Genomic DNA, 25,778 nt, shown 5'->3' on the forward strand with positions numbered 1-25,778 from the left:
TACTGAGATTGCTTTTTTTAATAAAATACCACAATGCTATTATACAGTACTTAGCAAATACAGCAGTTTTATTAATGCCACCCATCTACATGATCACATTCTGCAATATACCACCAGAACAAAACTCACACAATTCTCAAAAATCAACTCTGTCATATACCCAACAACATATATACAGTGTATACCAAGGTGCTCATCAAACTCACCATCAATTACCAGACCTTGCCTTTTTTTCAATTACATTAATAGTATCTTCATCACGCCCACATGAGGGCAACTGAAAGTGAACCAGTAAAATTGCACTTGAGAGTTCTCCCTGTAGGTTACAATTTATGTTTCAAGAGGCAAAACTGTAATGGATCAACATTACCTAATCGGAGAAACACAATAAAAATAACAGCTCGTTAGCATCAATCCGAAAAGATTTGGCTTAAAACTGCTGAAACACTAGAAAAGACCAACATTTTTTAGCATGTGCTGCTAACTGATACACCCATCTCTGTGAGAGAAGCCTGATCTGCATGGCACTTTTTAGGCTTATTATAGATTCATCATCCTATTATTAAAAAGTTACTGCTCTCTTAACTCCATAAAAACAGGACCTCAACAACTAAACTCAGTGTGCACAAACCTGTAAATCACCTAAATAAGGGTGGTGTGAATATACTGGACATCAAAAGAAACATCGCTACTTATACATGCATATTTTTAGAATACTAAAGCATACCAGTTTTGGTTATTGAATATTTTTGTCGTTCTGATTGGCAAAATCAATGAAGAAAGACTGGGACCCCCTCGAGGTGTTTGTGGCATAAGCCCTGAATCAGGTCAATAAACGATTAGGCTGATTGGGCAACATGTGACGAGGTGATTTAACCTGTTGAATGCCGAGCCCTGTAGCGTGGCAGGGAAGACAAACAGAGGAATCGCCGTGCTCTGCTAGTCAGGAGAACAACGCGTTGGAGCCAGCAGTGTGCTGGAAGCTGGGCTAAGCTGTTGGGGAGTGCTTTGCGATAATAGATTGCAACCTGCGATACCATGAGTCACAAAAACCCGGCAAGATCATCACATCCCTCTCCACCTTTAGGGCTCTTTCCGCAGTGTCAAGTCCACTGCATCAGAGGCGATCCCTCTTGAGCAATGAATCAAGGTAGTGCAGACCACCACGAAAACTGGCAGATCGTTCTGCGCAAAAGACAAACGCTTGGGGAAATCTGAGCGTGATGAGCTGGGCTTGTACAGAAAGCCAAACGTTGTGACTGAGGGTCACCACCCCTAGATCAAGTCCCGGAGTGACGACGTTTCAGCAGCACAACGTACGCCCTCGTGCTGTTCGTGTAACAGACACTTTTTGCGAGGTGACAATGTGACAGTTATGTTGCTGGACACCCTGCCTGCCCGCCCCTCTCAGCATCTGTGGGGTGATCTAGGACTCGGAGACCAGCTAACAAGCGCTGCTCGCCCAGGCTCTGCGACAGGAGCAGGGCAGCGCGTGCGAACTGGTGCGAAGCACGTGTGGAATCTCCCGGCCATGACAAGTGTTCATCGGCATGATAAAGTGAGCCATGTTGAAAGAGGAGGGAGCCCGGCTGCCTCGCAGCTCTTGGGACGGGGACAGACTTCTTCTGTGTGCAGCTTGCACATTCACCCTGGGGCGGCATGGGTCTTCGCCAGGTGCTCTACTCCCGTTTGCTCCCACAATCCAAAGGGCATGCCATCCGGGTCAACAGGTATCCCTAAACTGCGTGTGTCAGGAAGGCGTATCCTTGTGCTCGCTGTCAGCCGAGATACGCCATGGCCATGCTGTAGTGGACTAATCGGGCACTGAAAGTGGAAGGATGTCTGTGTGCATAATGACAAATCTTGTAATTTTCCTGAAATTAAATTAAATTAAATCTGTTGCATTTATAAGCAATACATTTCTTTTGATGCTACCAAAAGAGAAGACCACCTAACAGAAGCAAGCAGGTCATGACCTTAGCGCCATCTTAGCCGCAACTTCGCCTCGACTTGAAGACGACGACGCGGCCAGCTAGCGCGAACGCCAACTTCGCCACCCTCCCCCCTGCAGAGCGAACCTCAGTCACGGTCCGCTAGCGCGGAACGGCGCGAGGCGTTAGAACGTTCCCCGTTGCTCGCCGGCCATGCCAGAAAATGTCGAGAGCTGGGGCGAACCGAGAACTGAAAGGGGGGGAAACAAACAAACAAAAAACGACAGTGAAAGCCGAGGATCGAGGAGCAAAAGCAAGAGGGACGCTCCGGCCGCCGACCGCGCGCGCAGGGGCAGGGCGGGGCGGGGCGGGGCGGGGCGGGGCGGCCGGGACAGCAGTCCGTCGTCTCGCGGAGAGCCGCCCAGCAGTGCAGCGCAGTCCGGGCCACGACTGCCAGCGGCACTTACTTTACGCCACGTAGTGGTACTGGTTGGGAGTGTCCTTATCCCTCTCCATGTAGTCCCGGTCGATGAGAGACTCGATCCTCTTCTTCAGGTCTCCAGGCTGCAGCGGGCATCGGGGGAGAGCAAAAGCAAAAGAGCTTTCAATACACACGAGGAAATAACGCACATTTCTCAGAGGCTGGTGAAAGTACTTTCCATAGCACAGGACAGCATGTCCAGTATTTGATCAAATCAAACAGGTCTTGTGACCGAGCTCTGCCTGCCGATGGGGTCTGGAGATAAGCATTTTAAAAGCTGTAATTGCCCTACATGCAGGAATCGCATGTGGCCACTACGCTGAGGGGCACAGAAAACTCTTTTCTAGGTTGTGCGCAACGTTGAGCCGTCTCATCTCGGTGCACATCTGCCCAGGGCACTCGCCAACCCAGAGATGATCATCTTCATTGAATGCTACAAATCACTTTGGAAACCTGCCTCGACAAGGGGCAAGACTATGACAGGAATTCCTCAATTGATCAAAAAATAAATGAAGCCACCAAACCCAACGGCTCAGATTAGAGTAGTCAGGATTTGTTTGGCCAGTGACTATAAGAAAACTGAAATCTCTTGCTTTATATCTGATGTAGCAAGCACTGCATCATTAGGGTGAATGCAGAACAGTCAAGTCACATTAGAACCTAATTATGGAAACTTTGGGGATGTTAATCTTGATTAGCCCTGGCTGTTTAAACAATGCCAGAAAGCAGAGCCATGCAGAAAGACAGGTTCACCCTTACTTGGCTTTATCAGCTTATCATTTTGTGGAATGCAAAGTAACTTGGGTAGTTGGGTAACTTACTGGCATCAGATTCTTTAACTGTTTACAATTTTGTCTCTAAAGGACAACAAGCTGCCATGTAGTTATTTGATACCTCCCAGACAATTGGACAAGGTATGGGCAAGCAGGAGAAAAAACAAAACATGGGCATTTCTGCACAGAAATAAGCACTCTGACGTGTTGCAATGTGGTCATGCTTTCCATATAACAGAACACTTCACGTTTCGATGGAAAAAAAACAAAAGAGATAAAAACCCCTCATCATTTGACTGGCTCATTTTATTAAAAAACGTCAGCTCAGAAGGAGACCCAGGTTATAGAATCCTTTTTTTTTAAATTCACAACAGACTGTTGTCTGTTCACAACGGTCCCCTTCCTTCGTTGTCAGCAAACCGAACGCCGCAGGGCGCGAGAGTACAGACCTTGACCGGGAACTTGAGCTGGTTGTAGAGCTCCGACACCAGCAGGGTGTGGCTCAGCGTCTTCCTCATCTTCATGATGCGGACGATGGCGGCGTCGATCTGGTACTGCCTGTCCTGGAACACGCGCTCGGTGGTGCTCACTTGCTCCTCCACCTGGTGCCACGGAGAGAGGGCACAGTGAGGGCAGCGGCCGAGGGCACAACGCACAACTCGACACAGAGGCCGGGCCGCTGCCCGGGGCCAGAGGACAAAGGTCATTCTCGGTGGCCCGTGCAGTGCCCAGAACGTTCCGGCGTAACACTGGAACTACAGCTGATATACCACAAAAAGACCCGCCACTGAGATTTCCTCATAACCCTATAAATGACTAACAGTTAGCAGTTCAAGATCCTGAACCGACTTCCCCTTCAAATCTCCGATAAAAACTTTGCACAGGCAACTTAAAACACAGTCCTCAGAGACAGACAGGCCGTGATAAGAGGTTCCAGAACAAACCACATTAAGCGGGAGTCTGGTGCTCAGTCTTGAGTAAAGACGGGACAAGGGGGTATTTATTATACCAGACTGATGAATGGAGGAAATTCCTAATCCTTTCAGCATTACACCCTGTCAGCTAGAAATACAAGACTACAATTCATCGGGGTTTTCTCAAAAACCTATTGCGTAAACGTGCTGTATAATTACTCTTCCTTTGGTGGCACATTTTCAATTAAACTGCCATTTAATTTACACGGAGTCAGTTTATTAAACTGAGATAAAACACGGAATGTCACTACACGAATTCTCATTCTCCCCCAGAAACGCACGTACCGCTGACTAGCTCAAACATACTTTCAACTCATACTGACGAAAACCTTGTTCCAATGCACGCGGAGAACGAGGGTTCTTCCAGTCATTGGTGAAGTACTGTGTGAAAACTACGTACGGTCTCCTTCATCTGGATCTGGTTGATCTTTATCCTGAACAGCTTGTGCTTGAAGTCGCCGTTGAAAAGGAACCTGTCTCCGTCCTCCACGTCTTTGCCCTTGGGGTCTTTGAGGAGCACCCGGGCTTTCCCACAGGCCAGAGACTGCAGCGTCCTCCGCAACTCGCTGTCCTCTGGGGAGACAGCCACAGGGTGAGCAACACTCGCCGGATTCCGTTCTGCCATCGGACACAGTTCATCCACACCACTGGCTGTTACACCGCGGCCTCCGATGTGTCAGTTCACAGGCACTTGCCTGCAAACAGCCCCTCACTCAACCTTTTTAAGCCTCTTTTTAGAAAAATGCAGAATGAACCGTGGAACTGCAAGTTTATCCCTCTTGCATGGAAAAATCAAACATTTTTCCCCCCCTTTCCATCATCACTAAAATGATCTTTTGTGCAGCGACCTGCAAAATAATAAAAATGAAGTAGTATGCTTCAAAAGGCTCATGTCACAGATGTAAAACTCATGACATTACGGTAACATGACTCAGACACGTCTCTTGGTCTTTTAGAATTAAAGGGATTCTTGGCTACCTAAAATACAAACAAAAAACAAACAATCCTTACTTAGATCTCCACTTCTTGTTAGTTCTGGTTTATATAACTTTGACAGTAACTTATGACTGTCACGGATTCAGGTCTGGCACTTTAATCTGCATGTAAAGCAGGGCAAAGCACAAAGACACCTTGCTCCCATGACAATTTGTCTTTATACTCTGCTGCTTAAGACGAGCTTCAGCATGGGTACACTTACACAACCAACACAGCATACAAAGCAACCAAGGGAAATTATATTCGAGGGACGTTTTTTAGGTGGTTTTCAGGGCCTTTGGACCACATTAATGAAAATCATCCAAACTGGCCAAGCCACTCTTATGGGCAGTGTACCTATTCCAGTGGCAGATCTGATGTCTTCCAGAGTGAACTCATCCCCTTCGTTGAACATGAGCAGGACCAGTGTCTGGAACAGTGAAACCTGCACCTCCTTCTTCCCCTGTGAAAGCAACCCCAGAGTCAGTGCCAGTCCAGTGTGTGCCAGCACGCACAGCATCATCCCCTCAGACTGTCATGGACACCAGCGACTGTCAGCTCTCGCCTCCACCCAGACTCCTTCCTGCAAACGGGCAGACAGCCTCAACTAAAACTTTAAATCTAGTTCTTAAACTGAGCAGAGCAACACGTCTATGTGGCGCACTTGTACATGTTAGATTACATCATACGTAAAACTGTGCGCTTAAAGTACGGACCTAGAGCAACACACAAACCAGACACAAAATGAGCACGAAATGCTGCCCCATCACCATGGTTTTTGCGGGATGGGAACAAGGCTGCCTCATACTGTGGTTGTTAGTGGGTAAGTGCCAAAATTAAAAATACATGTGGGCGATTATAGTAAGTGGTTGAGACATTCAATACTCTGCTATTGCAGCGTGTTATAAATTGTTTATTGTGTCTTTCAACTCGCTTTGCCTCTGTCAGTACGAGGCTCATAGGATATTAAAGAACTATCATGTTCTCAGGTTTCATTTTCTATGCAGCATGGAATTTGTTTTTATAGAAATCTCCTATTGCCGTTTGCTGTACCAAAAAAACGAAAGAGTGGAAAAAGCCAGAATATGCCATCATGTTAACAAGCCTGACTTTCAGGAACAGGTAACACAGTCACGCTGCTGAAGCCGATACCCTAGCTGCTTGTAAGAAACGACTAGATCAGATCCTCCGAGGAGATCAGAGAGACGGGCCGAAAGCCTTCCTCTCACTCGGAGCCTCCGCTCTGTTGCAATTTGCCGACAGCGATGACGACGGCGACGATGCAGTGCTATTCTGCATTTCTAAGCAACATCTCTCGGTTGAGAACACTTGACGCTTCCGAAAGCGTGTGTTAAGATACCGACTGACGGAGGAGACGGAACACTGCAGGAAGTCCACGGATGGTGCGATTGCTTGGCATGAGACGATTCCAGGTTAACGAAGAGCCGGAGACTCCTGCACGCTGCAGGGTGGGACACCAGTCAGCGCCAGAAGCTGGAGAGCAGCCGTGTGTGAGTGTGAGGGAGGGTGTGAGGGAGAGTGTGAGGGAGGGAGAGTGTGAGGGAGGGAGAGTGTGAGGGAGGGAGAGTGTGAGGGAGGGAGAGTGTGAGGGAGAGTCGGGCCGTTCTCACCTCCTTAAACTCCGACTTGAGGACGGCGTGGCCGAGGGTGGGCTGCCACTGCAGCTTGCGGCCGCTGTGCTTCCCCAGGTAGAACGTCTTGAACACCTCCTGGAGCTTCACCATCTGCCTCGACAGGGCCACAGAGCGGCAGCAAGGTCAGTGTCACCGCAGGGCCCCGGCTGGCGGCCAGCAAGCAGGGCCGGGAGCCGAGCGCTTACCTCCGCAGGAAGATGCACCTCCATGGGGGTGTACGTCGGCCAGTAGCCCATCGTGAGAATGTTCACGGTGAGCTCGATGTTGCCCGGGTCACTCTGGTTTTGCATGTACTGAAAACAAAGAAACGCATGGCCACTTTTTCCAAGACCAAGCCTAAAAATACTTCGAAATACTGTCACCCCGTCACCCACAACAACTCAGTGCAACGGTCACAAAACGACCGCTTTTTTTTCGCCGTTCCATCAGCGCAGATGAAGTAAGCTACTTAAAACTGAGCTCTTTATCTACAAAAATAACTTGAATGTTGGCTTTTATAAACTGGACACAAAGCATAGGTAGAAGCGATGCTCATTATAAAAGGTGAATTACCTGTTTGAACTGGATCATTATGTCTTTGGACAGCTCCATGTCCTTGAACATCCCCTCCAGCTTGCTGGTGAAGGCCGCCCCACATTCTGCGGAGGATTGAAGGACGGGAACAGAGAACCACTTCACCACAACACATGCATTCACAAGCACAGCTGCTGCGGTTCCTTTGCACTTCAGTACACGAAAAGAGAGCCTGGCAACTCCATTTCTAATACGCTCCCCTAGAAATACTGGCTGAAGAAACGGGGGAGAAGCTGCAAGACGTGTACGAATGACCAGGACACTATTAAGGGCTTTTCTAATAAGACAGCCTTGAAAGGGCTTTAAGGCCAAGATATCATTGATTAGTCTAAAGTGTTGTAGGATGCTAAGACGTTCAGCTGCATTCTGACACTTTAACTGGCCACATCAGTCTCATAATACCTCAGTGACTAGAGACCTTCCGTGCACTCGTTCAAAGCTCTCATAAATGTGTTTGATAAGGACTTCCCAGGCACTCACCATGTTTCAACTTGGACAGCATGGATTTCTCAGCATCTACTGAAGCGCTCTTTCCCACCAGCAGGCGTTTCGCAAGGTCCTTCTTGTAAAACGCCTCGAACACATCTTTTCCTGTTCAAGAGCACGAAAACAACTGAAATCACGGGGGACTCGCTCACTGCGACACCACTCAAGCTCAAGAAACGCCAGGGGCTCGCCCAAGACGAAGCCCCCGCAAGGAGAGCGGTCGAAGAGAAACCAGCAACTCGACATCGTAAGTGTGCTGGGATTTAGAAAGTAAAAGCGGCACCTCATGCGGAACACACCCCGGCCCATCAGAACAACAGTTCTGTTTAAGATCTAACATTTACTTGCCCAACAAACGCGGACCAAAAAATAACCGTCGGCATCCAAGTTACATGTTCTGAAGATTACTTTTCTCTGTTTAATCTGAATAAAGCAACAGTGAAAACGTCCTGCAAGAGCTCAAGTCCATAACCACGTCTCGACACCCGTCCGCGCGTTCAGGCGGGGGCTGGAAACCGTCTCTGTTTCGGGCCACCGCCATCTCACAGCATCAGCAGCAGATCCCGTCTCACCGTGAATGAACCTGAAGATGATCATGATTTTATCCAGGATTCTCTCGAGCTCCTCCTCCGTGGCTTCCTTATTCCCAGCGCGCAGCTTCGAATCCACATACTTGGCTGAGGTCCGATAAAAAAAAAATGGAAGAACAAAGAGAAGTTCAGCATTTTACGAATGTTAGAAACGAGGAGAATGCAAGAACACGCTGGGTTAGATCTGTATTGTTTTACCCACTATTTTTTATGACTTAAATGTGCCATTATACAACACAGTCACTGCTTGACGGTAGTTTTCAATTATCTTAATTCCTGACAAGTTCTAAACGATCCGCAACAGTCAATAATCTTATCATCATTCCACAGAGAAAAAGTCAAATGCCAAAAGGACTAAAGAGCTGCTCGTTATCCCCTAAGAAAGACACTTCAGGTTCTTGGTAAGAAGAGTGGGGCAGGTGTACCTATGAGCTCCGCAGGCTTGTTGGGCCTCTTGTTGATGAAGGTCTCAAAGGACTCCTTCATGGAATTGACGAAGGACTCGTTCTTCTGGAAGCAGCTCTCGGTGATGCGGTCGGTCTTGTCTTTGAAGTCCAGCAGGTCCTGCACCATGTCCTTGTCCTTCTCCGGGGTGGCCACAATGGTAGCCCCAAAGTTCTGGGGACAAACAGAGCCAGACAGCACTTCACAACAGCACGATGTCCGCGCGGACGCAGGCCAGTGGTTCGCAGTCCTGGTCCTGGTGCCCCACACACCTGCCAGTTTCCATTCCAGCCCTCCTCCATCAGATCACTGAAGCCTTAACTGAAGTTGCTTCATTGGAATATCTGCATTTTGTTCCTAGGCACAAGCTTGACATTTTATTTCACTAAGAAAATACTATGGTCAAAGCTCCAACACATTGAAGGAGAGGGCTAGGTACAAACAGTTCAAGTTATTCTTTTATTATTAAATTATGAAGAGCTTGATTGTGTAACTGAGGGCTCAGGAGAAACAAAGACCAACAAGTATGTGAGTCACCAGGACCAGGACTGGGAACCACTGCCATAGACCATAGACCCAAGACCATATGAATCACCGATTTTACCCCCAAAATGAACCATCCACTGCCTGTCAATGAGCCGACATGGAGGGTTCTCAGGCGTTTTTTCCCCGTCTATAGCGGTAGCTGTTGAATACTCGTCGGCAAAGTGTGCCCATTCAAGAGGACGCTTCCCAGTCGACCCAATTTAGAATCGCCCGAGCAGTGAAACCCAACGTTTTTCAAAAAAAAGTTTGAATCCGTAACATCTGACCATATCATACTTCATTAATTAATGATGCGATAACAAAAAACGAATTCTACCCAACCCTCGACATACTGTGGCTCTAGATCAGTGGCTCTCAACCTTTTTAATCAACTGGGCCACAACCATGGCTAAAAGCAAGTCTCACGGCCCACATATATTAATCACTACTAGGCCTACCTTATCTGCGTGCATAATAGCTATTAACCATGTGCACGATATAGAGAGAGAGGTTAGAAAAGTCATGGTGTAGTACACAAGGTGTCTGGAGAAACGGGACGTTTCGGACGGAGGTCCTTCATCAGCTGGGCAACTTCAGAAGCACTTTGCTTGCACCAGGACTCTCCCCAGCACAGCAGCTCTCAGTGGGGGAGGAGAGCAGAGCGACGAAGCCAGATCAGAGCGCGACCAGAAGCGCAGCCGGCAGCCTTACCTTGATGAACTCCTTCCAGTGCTGCAGCAGCGCAGGGAGGCCCCCCTTCACCTTGCCGTAGAGCTGATAGAGCAGGGTGAGCTCGCCGATCCTGTTCTCATTCAGCAGGCTGTCCAGACCTGCGGGGGACCAGGGCCACGACAGCGAGAGGGCAGGAGGTTACCGTCTGCACCAGGGAGCGAAAGGCAGGAGGGGGCTCGGGGGCGCCTCACAGCCCGTAGGAGGGGCAGTGTTCTCTGGGGCCTTCGGCTCTTTCCTGCGGGTTACGGCGCCCCCACGAATGGCCGAAGAAAGGAGAGCTCTGTTGGGATGATGAAATAACTACGCTCTTCCTTTTTCGGCAGAATATGAATTTTATGTCCTTAACTTAACATTCGTATGGGAACAGGCACCGTTTTATCCCGTGCCGAAGGGAAAGGAAAAGAGACAGAAAGGTTCGGCTGTGGACCCTTCTTCACACGTTCATTGACAGGATGAATATTCAATTAGAAAGGCGGGGCCTCTGTCATTTCTGTTTCAAGAAGGGTTTATTATATTAAAATATAATATTTTAATATAATATTAAAATATTATTATTTGATTAATATTTATTTATAAGATATTTGAATATATCATATATATTTGATTAATATATTAAATGTATTATTATTTTAAAAAAATATTATTATTATTGGTGACAAGTCACGAATGTACCTTTCTGTAAAATGGCTGTCAAATGTTCACCAAGCAGCTGCTTCTCCACAGTAGAAATGAGCTGCTTCCTGTTTAAAAATAAACAGACAGCTAAAATCTGCGACGAATCAACCGTTTCGTCACATCAACCATTTAAAAAAAAAACACACAAAGTTATAACGTGCAAGTTTTCCAAGCACTTTTTTCTTCAAACAAAAGCAGGCCTGGACTTCGAAAAATGACGCGAATGCTCATGTTCAAAGTACGAACTCATACCTCACTGTCCCAGCTTGAAAAAAGTCAAGGTGTTGGCTACTCCTAGCAACCCCACGAGCTACACCAGGCAAACAGTCTCCTCCTCTTCGTAACCTCTCTGGTGTTCATCAAGGCAAGAGCACTACAGTACTGTCATAAATAAGGATCAGCAGTGCTGTCACTTTAACACCAAAACACCATCAAAGGCATATCAACGTATCAGACTGAAGTGTTTGATTTCTTTTCTTGTCAGCTGCATTCATTCAGTGCCAAGGCTGTTTCGTTTTTTTGTTTGGGGCAAATTCAGACATTTGTTTTAGTCCACAGACTTCTGAACACCATCACTAGCTGTCTTAAGAGTTTTGTGTTCTCGCCTTGAACAGCGCATGCATTTACTCCTCGCCAATGAATTGAAACTGTACATCTTCATGTACTGTAGCAGTCAGTGAAGTTTGCGCTGACTGCGACGGTACATCAAGGCCAAATGTTGCCGAGAGACTGTTGCAATACTCAGCATCCACAGTACTTTGTCTGATCAACCGGATGGGAACCATTCTGCTGACTCGACGGAATCTGACCTGTGTGACAGCAGCATGTGACGCCTGTCGCCTGGTAAAAGTCACATGCCTTACGTCACAGAGGCTGAGAACTGAGTTGTGAAGATGAGCTCACATGAGTTACCGTAATGAGCCTCGTCATCAAAAGAGATGCCAAGATTAAAGACTTGCACCCACTTCATTCTAGCGAATAATATGGACCCTCTCGGGGTTTCTTTGACAAATCCTTAGCTTGCCGATGAATGCGCCTGCATTCTGGCTATACCAAGTTAATCAGCGACATTCTCTCCTGTGCTCTTCAGCTCCCGGGGGCAGTGTAAGTGATAAAGCTGCTGGTACATTATGAGTACTGGTGATCATAGGTACTGGTGAAATAGGAGGATCCTTCACTGGTGGTGACCAGAGATCATGTCCGTCAGAGTGATCCCAGTCCCTTCTGAAAGACCAGGCTTTGTATAACTGCAGCATGCACTCACTGTGTGCTCTGATCCAGGTATGTAATCACTCGGTCGTTCTCTTCCTCCAGGCGCCTCTTGACGTGGTGCAGATACTCCGGCACCTGCAGGGGGACACAAAGCCAACATTGTGGCCAACGGCCTACTGTATGTTCTTTCCTGCCTCCCCCCTCCCCCTGCCTGGATACATTATTGCTGCTGTTCGAGGCGGACAAACGCCTGCTCCTTTGCCAGTTTAATCAAGTCAAGTCGCTCTTACTGTAGACAGGGCAAGAGAAACATTACTTGTGCATTTCGCAATCTCACTGGACTGGCTGCAACGCTACACTCCAGCAGCTCTCCACCCGCCTGACAGGTAATGACAAAAAATATGTTTTGTAAGATGTAACTGGATGCCTCTCCGACACCTATGAGATCATGCACCACATCTCAGGTGACACTGTGGAGAAATACCCAGCCCACACTAGGCAGCTACAGTTACAGCAGCAGCTCGGCCTGAGTGGGCCACTGGAAAATGAACTCTTTGGGATCAAACCTCTACCACTGCACATTTCCAAACTTACTCCATTCACGTTCCTTCTTTACTGCACACCAGAGATAAATCTTGCTGAACGTGCATTGGGACTCACCTTGCACATACTGTATGACATGTATACAGTGTCCCTACATTCAGGGATGAGAACAGCTGCAGAGCTGCAGTGCATTCGTGCAATGAAGAAGTTTGCATGAGCATGGGTGTCTCACTTTACAAGTGAGGTCTCTACTAACAGTGGCATTACAGCATTCCTTAGGCAAGGGGATTAACTCATTCTTTGAGCAGGAAAAGTGAAAACTCAGCAGGAGACTGTATAAAAGGACTATGACTTGATAAAATGAACTCAGTATTTAAGGTGGAAAGATGATAATGTTGCATTGTCCAGAAAGCTCAGTTTACATCCTGTGACGGCATAAAGTTTTTGTAAAATTATTTACATTTTATTCTTGCTTTTCTATGAACAGCTGTTAGCATTTTCTATGTATGAAATAAAATCATTATTTGAACTCCTGGATTAATACCACTAAAACACCTCACACAAATGCTTAATCTATCTGATGCTATAATTTCTTTTTCTAGTAAGATTGCTCGGTGTGTGACTAAGCAAGCAGAGTAGGTGTCAAAGGCCAGAGCGACTGAACAAGATGTAGTTGGTGTCCTTAGCAGTGAACATGTCCTTCCCTCCTGTCACAGGTTCAAAACACACGATGGAAGAGCTGGGTTACATTTACCTCTCTCTCCTGCATTAATCTTTGGCCCTCTGCTGCGTACAAACGATTTGTTTCCTTCAGGAATTTCTGCTCAAACGAATCCTTGTACACCTGCGAAGAAATGAAAAAAACGCCATCTGGAAAACAGTGTCGGCATTTAACCTCAAAGACAAAGACAAGAAATTTTTTTTTTCCTGCTCCGTCACTCCATTAGTTACTGTAGTTTAGGAAAATAGGGCTGTCTGAAACTTTCCTCACTTGGACCTTGTGAACATCATCAGTGCTGTTCACCTATGCACGCAGGAGTATCATCTCGGAGCAGTAACACGACAGCATTATCCCCGGAAATACCACACTGAGCAGGGATTCCCTGTTGACTTCTGGGAAGTCCTGACATCAGCATTGAAATTAAAATCAAATAATTTACAGGGGAAACTTCATGAGCTTAGGAATGTCTGGGGCCCATTAGAGACATACCTGAATGGCTGTTAATGGATGTCAAGAACATTAGTAGGACGTTTTTTGAATGATTTTATTTGTGAATGTCATTTTTTTGTTATTGTCTAAAAAAAAAAATGAGAGAGAGGAAAAAAATAAAAAAAAAGAAAATAAAGAAGCCCTCCAAAGTTGGAGGTGGGTTAAAAAAAAAAAGCAATGAAATAAACAACAACAAAACAAAAAGGCACAAGCAGGTGTAACCCTTGACGCAAGGGCGGGTGTTCCTCCGGCCCGCCCACACACCTGCAGGTCCGACAGCATGCCCAGCAGGCTGCGCAGCAGGCTCCTGTCCACGGCCTCGCCGCCGCGCTCCCGCTCCACCAGCTCCAGGATGCCGTCCGCCGTCCGGCTCTGGACCAGCCGGTCGCTGACGATGTGGGTCCTGAAGAGCTCCAGCCCCATGTCCCTGCGAAGAGACGGCCAGCGCTCAGCCACGGAGACGCGGACAGGGCCCGGCACCGAGTCCGGCTCGCGCAAACGGCGGAAGGGTTTTTGTTTTGCGGCCACACGATGAACTGACGTCACCGCATCAGTAATTTCACCTTCTATTTCATCTCGGCCAGCGAGGAACCATCCGGGAGATCTCAACAAGGGGCCAGAAACAGGTTTGAATCCGTCATAAACCCCACTGGAGTAGCAGCCGGAGCCACGAACCACAGCTGATGGCCAAGGATATATTTCAGAATCACCTGGGACTTACCAAATGGATGGTAAAATGGAGTTCTGCAGCACATATGTTCGATCCAAAAACAAGAAAATGCTCCTTATCATGATCTGCGAGAAACATGAAAAAATATGTATTATTTTAATGTAAGGACAGTCCAACTTATCACCAAAATCTACAGTCTTAAAAGGTCACACCAAAACACCAACGTTTTAACGTCTGTTTTTCTGAAGAACAAAACATTTCTAAAAATCGGTACGGTGCTGAGGTTTATTAGTCATGCGTTCCCCACAGATTTCTAAAGAAGGCCCATGTGCGTCATCTCAAACAATGGAGCATATCTGTGAGTCTTCTTTTCTAGGACGGAAAAAAACAATTAAAAAATCAACTTACCATTTGCCTACAGTGATCCTGCCAACATTTATTCATCCTTTTTAGAAAAGAAACATAGTCCAAAGAATCTGTGAACCAATATTAAGGAAAAGAAAAACAAAATTACACAGGATTTTCCCCCTCACCAGAAAATCTTAATTTTTTGTTTTTCAGCCCTGGTCAGAGGAGAAGGCAGCGTGTCTAAATTCGGGAACATTTCCTTCGCTGACTTACACCATAAATTCAACAGCAGGGTCCCAAAACTCAAAAATACCCAGGACATGCAACACATTTGACAGAAGTATCTGTTATTTTACATTCTGGGGGGTTGTTTTTTTTTTGTTATTTTTGAAAACACTGCAGAACAGATGGTCAGTGAATGTCCTCAAACGTCCCCGTTAAACCTCTTTTCAACGTTTCTCTTAAAACATCTATTTCTTCGAAACCCACGGCATCAGGAAGAGGGGAACCGTGTGGTCTCGTCCTCACCTGAAGACGACAGTCAGGACAACCTCCGAGAACAAGATGGCAGTTCTAGACTGGACCTTATCACAACATCCAGTTGTGACTCAAACTACCTTCGCCATCGTCTTTCACCACTAAAAGAAACACTTTCACCCAGCTGAGGCAGATCCCATGTGACAAAGGTTTAGCGTACTGTAGCCTGACCGGAAGAACAGTGGAAAATTTAAACTCAACTAGGTGAATAACCAAAGGTTTAGAAAAATATGCAAAACTTTCATTAGTCAGAACAAAATCTTTGCTGAATTGTACAAATTGTGGAAAAATTAAGATCATGTATACACAGCTAACACTGGGTTGGGCTGAAATGCTATTAACAAGCAGTGTGAGAACCACAGAGAATGAAGCTATTTTTAAGAGAGGTGAAAGTGCGAAACTGGCACAACTACTGCAGGAGACAACACAACAGTCAAGACGCTGGCAGCCTCAGGCACATACTGCCACCTAGGGACAGATGCGGGAGTGACCAGTGAGCACGCTTTCCTAAGAAGTAATTAAAATGAACTTCTGCCCACCCTTCCTTCTCCCTATCGAAGCCCAGCAAAGCAGTGTTATCACAGGCCTGCAGACCGCAGATCAGCACACTCTGCCCTCCAGCTAGGGGCCAGGAAGGAGTGAGAAAGGAGCAGTGTGGACCATCAGCACACACAGACCTGCACCGCACGGCATCTACATCAGTACTACAGAATTTCTGTGCCCCCCCCCAGCCTCACGCTTCTCGTCCTCAGCGCTGGCTGCTCATCGCGGTCGAGGGGATCTCCATGAACCTGAGGGTCGCTGATAAGGTCGAGTCAGGGATCTGCTCTACTCTCAGGCCGGGGGAGGGGAATAGTGGGGGACTCGCAAGGCAAAAGCAGCTCAAGTTCTTGCAGGCAAAAGTTACTCGTGGTTTAGGGCCACAAGCACTGATAACGGGCCCAAGTACCCAAGGACCGGCCCCTCTGAGACGTAAAGAAAGCGGAGAAGGGATTAAGCAAAAGAAGACATCCCACGCGTGCCGGGAGGTGTGTTCCGAAGATCCATGCTCAATTCCATCTCACGACGAGAGACAAGTTAGGAACTTTATCAGCCCTAATGCCTTTATCGGCCTTAATCAACAAAGCAGAGGGACGTGACGGAATTCCTGATGATTACATTTAAGCACCGTGGACAAGAACTAACACACCACCTCCACAGTGTCATCGTGCTGATCTGGAGTGAAGGTTGCTATGCTTCAAACAAAGGGGGCAAACCTGACTCTGGCAATTACAGAGGGCTCTTGCTGCTTCCTGCTGGGGGCGAGATTTGAATAATTATCCTGCCTGCTACACAACTTCCCAGAATTCCAGTGGGATATCCCCAAGAGCCAACATGTCCACTACAGAAAAAAAAAATGTCAGGAGTGACACTGCTCTCTTTGCTGAGCATTCTCGTGACAAGGGCACTCGACTCTGTGAATTGGGAGAAACTCTGGGAGACGACCTGAAGCTGCCCAAATGTTTCCAGGACGCCACGCTTACACCATCTCTATTAAAAGAGAAACTATTTTCGATGACAGCACTGCAAATAATTACGGAAAGTCACGAAAAAGAATGGCACACCGCATACACCTAGAGTAGACGACTAACAGCAAAGCAATAATGGAAGGGGAGAAAAAGAAGCAGCTGTGAGTTTAACTGAAACCGTTAAAGGGAGCAGAGTCAGCGACTAGGAGAAATAGCTTGCGTCTGGCCTTTTTTCCCCACGATGAAGTGATGAAGCTTGCAAGTGCCCTGCTTCACCACACACCTCATGTCCCCCCACGTTTCTGACTTAAGTCACCAGGGTTCTCAACCGGTGGGATGCACCCCCACTAAAGGGGGCATTTAAGGATCAAAAGGGAGGCGCGAGAGTTTACATAGGGCATTTTTTTAAAGCAACATTTTTTGCATCCATGAACGAGCAAAAAAAAAAAAAAAAAAAGTCTTGCCTTCTCATCGAGTTTCTCTCGATATTAGGTGTCTTAGTCACCGAATTGTATTTGCTACCAGCCATCGAATCAACCGCTGTTTAACTTAACATGTTTTAGTAGTCCTTCCCCCCCATTAACCTCATACCACGATGGAAGAAAACACAACCCGAACAAAATCTGTCTCGGGCAGATGTGTCATCTTCCCTCAGTTGTTCTTTGGAGACGTTGTGGTTGAAATACTTTGCTGTCTACCCCACAAAACAGGCAAGCCACCTGTCTGTGCGAGGCTGGGTATGCCATACTTCCAACGATCAGAAAGAAAGACGGCAACAGACTTGATGCTCACAGGCACTGGCGCAGCGTCCTTTCTCCCACATGTCAAAATCTGGGCCAATATGCAGCAGAGCTCACATTGGTCAGGTCTGAGGCAAACTCATAAATTAAAGCAAATGAAGCCTGACTGTGAGTTCGGATCACACTACCTTCAATCCGTTTCACTGTTTTTAAACGAAAAAATATCTTCCACCGATGTAAGATTAAGTTTACAAATAGATTTTGTATTTTGGAGGGTTTTTTAAAAAATATATATTATTCCATACAGCAAGAGGGGGCCTGTGGTTATCTGTTCACTAAAAGATGGACATTGTGTTTCAAGAGGCCACTGCCGAGACCCACTGCTTCACACCCTGCAAAAAGCTGGCGGGTAAGCTGGGTCTCAAAGCACCCACTGCTTTGTGTTACCGAATAGTCACGGTGACTTCCAAAACACGTCCCCCGACAAATTCAAAACCAACCGAACCGAACCAAAACAACCCTGAGGACTGAAACTACGTCTTGTGTTTCAGTGCTCTCTCCAAGCCAGGAAAAGGATATTCTCTGAACTGATGGATCTGTGCTTTGACATGACCTTCACACACCTGCCTGAGCTGTTTGTAGAGCGTAGGAGACACTTTATAAGAACACAGGTTCTCCACTGCCTAGGAAAATATAGAGAAAGATGAAAATTAGTATAAAGATAATGTTAATTAAAAACTTGTTTATGAAAGATGACCATAAACAAACATCAACAGTTGTAAACAACAAAGCTAACATTTCTCGCAACTTCTCAATCGTCCATGTCTTATTTAGAAACTCAGACATGGCTCCAGCGCTTTGCACTCCAGTACGGAAGCAAACTGCTGCCATCAAGGGAAAAAAATTAATTTGTTCCCTTATCTCGTCATTACGAGATAACGAATTCTCCCATAGCATAACTATCTTATAGCAATGCTTACATCAGTGTATGTACAACCTGCTACGTTGTGCACTGAATGCATGTAGAAGCTTGGCCAGCACTTTCGGTTTGATGATTGTGTCAATGTCCAGCGCTGCAGAATTTGTACAGATTTCGACTGGGGTTTAGTCATAACGAAATCTTGCAATTTTTAGCAAATATGAACAGAATCATTACAAGCATGAGGATCCGTTTTGTGGGATTTAGAGATCAAAGCATTGATGGTTCCGTTATGAACAGTTACACGTGCAATCACTTCCACTGCTTAAAACTAGAAGTCTGCTCGTAGCGATATACTGTAGGTATTGTAACGGACACGGCCGACATTACAGGTTGCGCGAGTCGGCTGTCAGGGCGGTGAATAGCAGGGACCTCAGCCGCCGGGCTGAGGGGAGATTTCCCCTGAGCTCAGCCGGCTGGTTCCCCGTTTAGTGACGCCGGAGACCCGGGTTCGAGCCCCAGCAGTGGAGGGCCGACCTGATGCGGGAGCCACGAGGGCGCATACCCACGAGAACTTGAAAGCGCTATAGTGTTAAAGGAATAAATTAAAGGTTTATTCCATGCTGAACAGAGAAGAAAAGAAACAACGTTTTGACTGTGAGGGCTTCATGGAACTTTTTTCTCTCTTTTCAGCATGGAATAAATAAAGAGGAAAAAAAAGTAACCTTTCGGCCGTGAAGCCCTCACGGCCAAAACGCTGTTTCTTTTCTTCTCTTTTCAGCATGGAAAAAACCTTTACCGTGTTCCTTTGCAATATAGGTATTATATGACAATTGTGCTATCGCGTGAGAAAATAAAATACCCGATAATTACGAAGTCATAATTACGAGAAAAATTCTTCTTGTAATTACGAGATAAGCGTGAGGATTTTTTTTCCCTTGGTAGCAGCAATACGCTTCCGTACTCCAGCAACAGTAGAGTGTAAACAGAAAACTGTCTAGCAGGATATGAACGAACTAAAAATCAAAATGTGAGATCAGTTTTCTCCGTACATACTAGGAACGACCAGACCATAACACTGTACAGGTCACCAACGGGAATACCATGTTTACAGGTGCTTTCCCAAGCCTAGTAACTCTACAGCTCTAAGATGCATATTTGGTTTTTCACAAATGTGTTTCATTAGTCATTATGATGGAATCCACAGAACAGCTTTGTGAAAACTGCCCATCTGCAAAAACCCAAAAGGGAAAGAGCACATTTGTTAGCTGCTCCAGGTCACAGATGCTGTCTTGTGGGACTCCACTTCACTCCTACAGCAGCTTCTGGAAGAATATGCAACTGTTGACTGGTCTTTTAGCTCCTGATGTCACATATCGTCCAAGTTCACACCAAAAACGTTGAATGGGGCTCAAGTCTGGTGCGAATAAAGGAATACTTCTTTATTCACAATACAGTAAGCAGCTCAGTATGTAACCATCTTGAATTACCGAAGATTTTTCTGTCGCAGCTCCAACGAGGAGCCTGTACCCACAAGGGGCGACTGAAGAGGTGTAGATGGTGCCGACTACCCGCACATTCCTCTTCAGACAGGGTGCACAGCGCCACCTGGGGGAGGGGCTATTCCCTCACTGACGTGGCCCAGAGCCTGCAGGACCCAGCCGGCTGGATAGTCACATGACCCAGGCTCAAACCCTTGACCCCTGGATTTAGCCTGGGCTAAACACGAGCTCCTCTGCCGGCTGAGCCACTGAGGACCACCCTGCGTGCAACTTTTATCTACAGAATTGTTCTCTAGAAAAACTACAACCGTGCTTTAACAAAGCTTCAACAAAAACAGCAATCAGAATTTCAGGTCACTGTCCGGCTGTTTTTGTTTTTTTTACTTTTAACTCTACCTTCCAATCAGAAATTTACGAATAAAAAGGAGCCAAAAAGCTTAAATATCTCATACAGATGAGAGCAGAGAGCAGAAAGTGTTATTGCTATAGCCCCTTGGGTTCCAAACAAGAATTCAAATTGCTGGCGTTACCAACACCTCAGAACAAGGGTGCTGCCTTTTGCAATTCTGTATTGGTCAGAATGTGTCACGTCCATCACTCTGGTCAGCCTCTGTTTAGTGTACTTCAGCATCACCCTACAGCTGCTATAACTAACTCACATGACCTATATGCCCACAATGCTTAGCAAACAGGACGTCTAGCACTCAAAACAAATCCGTCCGCATCTGTGACCATAATGTGGGCAACCAAGCTGGCAGGCTTCGCCAGAGACACCAGTTATCAGACTTAACACGGACAAAACCTAGGAAAGGTCTGCATTAAAGAAAGAGTGAACTATGTTCACAAAACTTAAGTTACAAAGTAGGAAAATGCTGAAAGCGAAACACATCAGGTGTGACAATGAGAAAGACAGGAACGTTCAATGCAAAGAAGTCTACACCCATATCTAGTCCTATGCAAACAACTGGTGGGCAGACCTGATTAACAAATGTTACCATAAACAGTTGGGAGACATACTGAACTTGAAAAGAAACTTACAACAAATTCACAAACTTATCTGCAGAAACATTACAATCTCGCGCTCGAAACTGTTATTGTAACGACATGACACTCATGAGAAAAGTCTTAGGCTGGTACTGACACATGCTTGGCACAAGGTCACAGATATGGTCTTGTGGGACTCCATCTAGCTCCACCAGACTCTGTAACAGCTTCTTCCTGCAGGCTGTCAGGCTCCTCAACACCCTGGAATCTACTTGCACCCTCTCCAGTTCCAGAAACAGGGCTTAAATCACAGTGTGTTGTGTGTATTGTATTATGCATTGCTTCATAAATTGCACCATCTGCACTTTGCACTATGTGTATCCTGTCTACAATGTCTATGTCCGTGTCCTGTCTGTATTTGCACGGTGGACCAGGAGGAACAATATTTCATTCCACTGTACACTTGTAAATGGCTGGAATGACAAATAAACGTGAACTTGAATTTGAGCTTTCAGAACACTCTGACCATAACACTGTACAGCTCATCTACAGGAATACCACACTTACAAGTGCTTTCCCAAGCCTACCAATTCTAAGAGGCTGATTTGGTTTTTTCACGAATGCATTTCATTAGTCAGGTAAAAGGCACATTTATGAGCTGCACCAGGTCACAGATGAGGTCTTGTGGGACTCCATTACAGCAGATTCTGGAAGAAATCTTCAACTGCTGACTGGTCGTTTAGCGCTACATGTCACACATGGTCCTAGTTCAACCCTGGAGCTCAAGCCTGCTGTGAAGGGTATCCACGGTATGACTGTCACATGTTCACCTCACAGGAAGCATGAGGATGTGCACTGTCCTGCTGGAATGTTGTCATGTCAGGATGGGCAACAGGAGAGATTCAACACGGTGCCACGCAGTCAGGTCGCCATCAGTCAAATGCACTTCAGTACCGATGGGACACTCCTGCTAAGACCATAAAGCTTGGGCTTCACAATCAGCTATTCGGACGTATGCAAACATTTGCAAACTCACTGTTGCTCAGTCCACCTGAACTGACTTAGCCCAGTCTCCAACATAAAGATGAGAAAAAGCACTCTTCCCTTGATAAAGCAGGGCATAGATGTTCCTTCTTGTGTTTTTCTCGATTTTCACCTGTATCTCCTGTGCTCAATCAACACTCACCAATGAGGTGATTTAGTGCTTATACAACAGTCAAGCGCACCACAGTCTGACTAATCAAAATGACAAGAAAAACATTTACTCAATATTTAATGTCACTCATACATGCTTAATGTAAAATCATACATGCTCATCTTTTTATGCTCAGGATATGAAGACGACAGACTTACCTGATAGAGCTCCTCGAGGTTGTACTTTATGGAAGTGCTGTTCTGTATGGCTCCGACAGCTTCCTGAAGTTTCAGCCATGTTTCCTGAGTGTAGGTTTCTGAGAGCTTTGGTCTATCTGAAAACACAATACTAAATTAAATCAGAACACCCATTAAATCACTGAATACCAGAGTTCAGAGTGCTACTGTGAAATGACCAAAAAAAGTGTCAGTAAATAAGCCTCATTTCAGAACTGGTGATTTACAGAATTTGTGTATTTCTATAGCGTGCTCACATTTCATTCCCACAATATGCTGTAGACTCACAGGCTCTCGGGGCTAGGAACAGGTTTGTGTTGACATCCTGGATGTACCCTGATAATCAACGTGATAACAGCTTGGACTCAACATCCTGTAACAATCAAAAGATTATCCCTGACTTCAAGACTCAGATACGTTAACTGGCAGATCTTGTTCTTCTTTGCAAGAGTTGTACTCAATTGTCCAGCCTAGAGAGCAATTCTGAACGAGGATGTTGAAGTAACAAGTCCTTAATGGGCTACAGCCACTACTCATTCACAGGGGAACAATTCTTCAGAGGTGAACCACTTTGGTTGGCTTTCCAGATAATCCTCAGGTAATGACCCCTGACCAGTAACTCCCAGGCCAACAACTAACTCCGTCCCACTTTCGACAACATCCATCAGCTGAAAATGCCCGGAAGCAATGAGGAGCTTGGCGACACACTGAAACCACAGTCAACAGACTAAAGGACTCCGGAGGGGATCTGTTTTGGTTTTGTTTATATAACAGATGCGCAGTCTACGCATGCTGACGCAGCTACCCACCTGAACTATAACAGAGGTGCGTTGCCGGAGTATTAATCATTTAACTTTCTCAGAGGACACTGAGCCTAATAAACAGTACGTATTTACACAAGAACAGAGGCAACTGACATTTCGAGAAAAACGCAGGTGTGGAGCCCCCACTACTACAGGGAGACGCCGCCGCCTGAACTGGCTCGTCAATCGCGTCAATGATCCCCTAGAGTCATTTACGGTGCGACACGACCTGGGTGCCTCTTCGGCTTCAGCTCTGCAGCGTGCAAAGCTGCTTTCCCCAAGTGTCCATAACCGGCAGGAAAGCGAGCCAGGACCCCGAAGCACCGTCCGACACTCCGGCCCCTCGCCTTCAAAACAGGGCAGGAACCGGCCGGGAAAATGGATCTCCACCTTCCTCTGCGTTTTCCATTTGTAGCATTCCGGTTCAATGGACACTTGTTATTCCAGCTTCGTCCATGTAAGGTTTGTCTGGATTTGCATAACGTCTGGACACAACTTACAGTATTTCCCCCGTGTCCTTAATTAACTAGAATTCGTTATCCATCACCTGACCACATGCGGGACTCTGCGCTCAGTAATCGGTAACAAATCAGTAACACTGATGTTGAGGGTGCAAAAATACTTGTCACCAACTGACAAAAACCAAAAAATGCATAAAGGCAAGACCTTTTACCGTATCTATTATTATTTTCCAGGGATCCCTTGTATCAGTCCTTAAATCAGTAACGTTTGTAAGGGGGCAGGCGATGAAAAGCGTGTCGGCAGCAAACTGACCGCAACACGGTGTCAAATGTTTCCAACAGAGTTTTATTCAGGCCAGCCTCAAGACCTCAAGCCTCAAACGAATATTAAAAGAACCCGTCTGGTTTCTCGTCTCCGGAAAAAAATATATGAATTGAAGCTTTTGGGAGGGAATAAAAAAGACTGCCCGTAGCCCATACATGTGTATGTATGTACAGAAGTGCTCTCTTAATTGTGCTGGTGTTGCTGGGTGTAAGGTACGGTACTGTAGCTGCACTGAGTCCAGCACCGCACTACAAGCTCATGTATTTGGAGAAACTTCTGACCTGTGTAGCTTCGTGTAGGTTTACATCGCTCATTCAATACAAACGGCCCTATTATTGGGTATATTGAGGACATAGAAGAAGAAGAAAAAGAAAATGTGAGCAATTCACACACCCCCCTATGTGTAAACGTTGCACGAACATCCTCTCTAGTGCAGTGGCTCTTAGCCCGGGCTGCGAGGCATGCCGGGTTTGTGAAGAAGGTAAAACGAGCGGAAAAACACCAACGATTTCTCGGTTTTCGGGGACGGGTGCGGGGGCTCAGAGCCTCGCAGGCAGGAGAGCGACGGGTCCGCTCCGCCGGACGGCGTCCAGGAAGTTCAAGCCGAGTTGGGAAATAACGAGTGCCGCCTGGACGAATGGCGACCTCTGCGGCACCCTTTCTAGAATGTGCACGGAATTAACTTCCAACTGTTATGTAATAAGGCCACACACACACAAAAAAACAAAAACAACAACCACCTCACCGACGCTCAGTCACGCCAGTGTTAACCACTACAATCCCGGGCATTTAAAGTCATCCTGAAGCGCTGAACAGCTCAAGCTCGTTTAGAACCAACCTAGTTGGCTACATTTTTTTACTATTTTTTGTCAAAAGAAATGTTTAAGGATACATTATAGCCAGACCGTTTTTTTGTTTAAAAAAAAAACTGGGCTTATTCCGTTTATCCCACATGTGCCAATTGCCAGCCGTCGCCAAGCCTGGCTGCGGACAAACCTGCGGAGCTCGCGTCCTTCTCCGCCGGACCTACCTTTGAAGTTTTTAATGACTAGTTTCTTGGAGGCCCCCGGTTTGGAGGCGAGCGTGGAAGTTTTAGTGAGGCCGTTGGTGTGCTCGGCCAGCGCGGAGAAGTTTGCCTTCGTGCTGTGGCGGATGTCTTCTGCCATCGTTACAGATGGAGGGCACGGACAGCGCAAGCGAAGACTTTCCTCCTCTGAACTGGGTGCAAAGTGCCCGAGTAATGGTGTCTCTTAGAGGAAGTCTCTTGGAAAATTGTTAGGCTTGCCGTTATATCATGCATGTGTCCGGTGTCCCGAATGCCCGATCCTTGACAGGTCGCTGCAATGGGCTTTTGTCACGTACTCCTCCAACATTACTTCCTCGCCATGAGCCTCCTGGAACCTGTTAGTATGAATTTATTCTCGTATAGGTGCTGCAAGAAGTACGTTGCACTTGACCGACGCGCAAAAAAAAAAAGGACAAAAACTATCTACAGTCTGTGGCAGGTACATCCACGACACCCTGCTTCTCTGTCGCTAAAAAGTTAGTCATTATACCATCGCCAGTTCTTTACGGATGTGGAAACTCCACTCTATAAACTCCACTGAACAATCTCAGCAGCTTCATCTTTGGAAAACAAATACCAACAAAATGGCTTCTTTCTCCACCTCCTAGCCAGTGCATCTTGGGAGGATTTTTTTTTCCTAGTCTGCACTTGACAGTAGTTCAAAAAGAAATTAAAGGGATACAGTTGCACCAGAGAGTTTAGGTCTGGACTTGTAAAACCCCCCGAAACAGTTTTTCCGTATCTTGCAATGCTCCTACTACTGTA

At 46.4% G+C, this 25,778-nt stretch overlaps 1 protein-coding gene across 3 annotated transcripts; it reads right to left on the minus strand.

Annotated features, from left to right (window-relative positions):
• cul4a (cullin 4A) lies at nt 1-25,643 on the minus strand. 3 transcript variants are annotated; one of them, XM_088647331.1, is made up of 20 exons: nt 24,978-25,643; nt 22,341-22,456; nt 18,161-18,265; nt 14,858-14,926; nt 14,501-14,574; nt 14,044-14,206; nt 13,324-13,413; nt 12,079-12,161; nt 10,812-10,879; nt 10,119-10,237; nt 8,864-9,056; nt 8,421-8,525; nt 7,843-7,953; nt 7,342-7,427; nt 6,975-7,082; nt 6,766-6,879; nt 5,492-5,597; nt 4,560-4,732; nt 3,635-3,787; nt 1-2,495 (listed from the first exon to the last, which is right to left on the minus strand). In XM_088647331.1, exons 1-20 carry the CDS (start codon nt 25,111-25,113, stop codon nt 2,400-2,402), a joined length of 2,268 nt encoding a protein of 755 aa, XP_088503457.1. In that variant the 5' UTR covers nt 25,114-25,643; the 3' UTR covers nt 1-2,399. The 3 variants fall into 3 exon arrangements, with proteins under 3 accessions (XP_088503457.1, XP_088503458.1, XP_088503459.1); XM_088647332.1 differs by lacking the exon at nt 18,161-18,265 and having other exon boundaries at nt 14,858-14,925; nt 24,978-25,119; XM_088647333.1 differs by lacking the exon at nt 24,978-25,643 and having other exon boundaries at nt 14,858-14,925; nt 18,206-18,265; nt 22,341-22,420.
• Nucleotides 25,644-25,778: the final 135 nt, after the last annotated feature.

Source organism: Lepisosteus platostomus, chromosome 2 (assembly GCF_059453375.1).
Source record: "Lepisosteus platostomus isolate fLepPlt1 chromosome 2, fLepPlt1.hap1, whole genome shotgun sequence".
In the NCBI taxonomy this organism is placed as follows: Eukaryota; Metazoa; Chordata; class Actinopteri; order Semionotiformes; family Lepisosteidae; genus Lepisosteus; species Lepisosteus platostomus.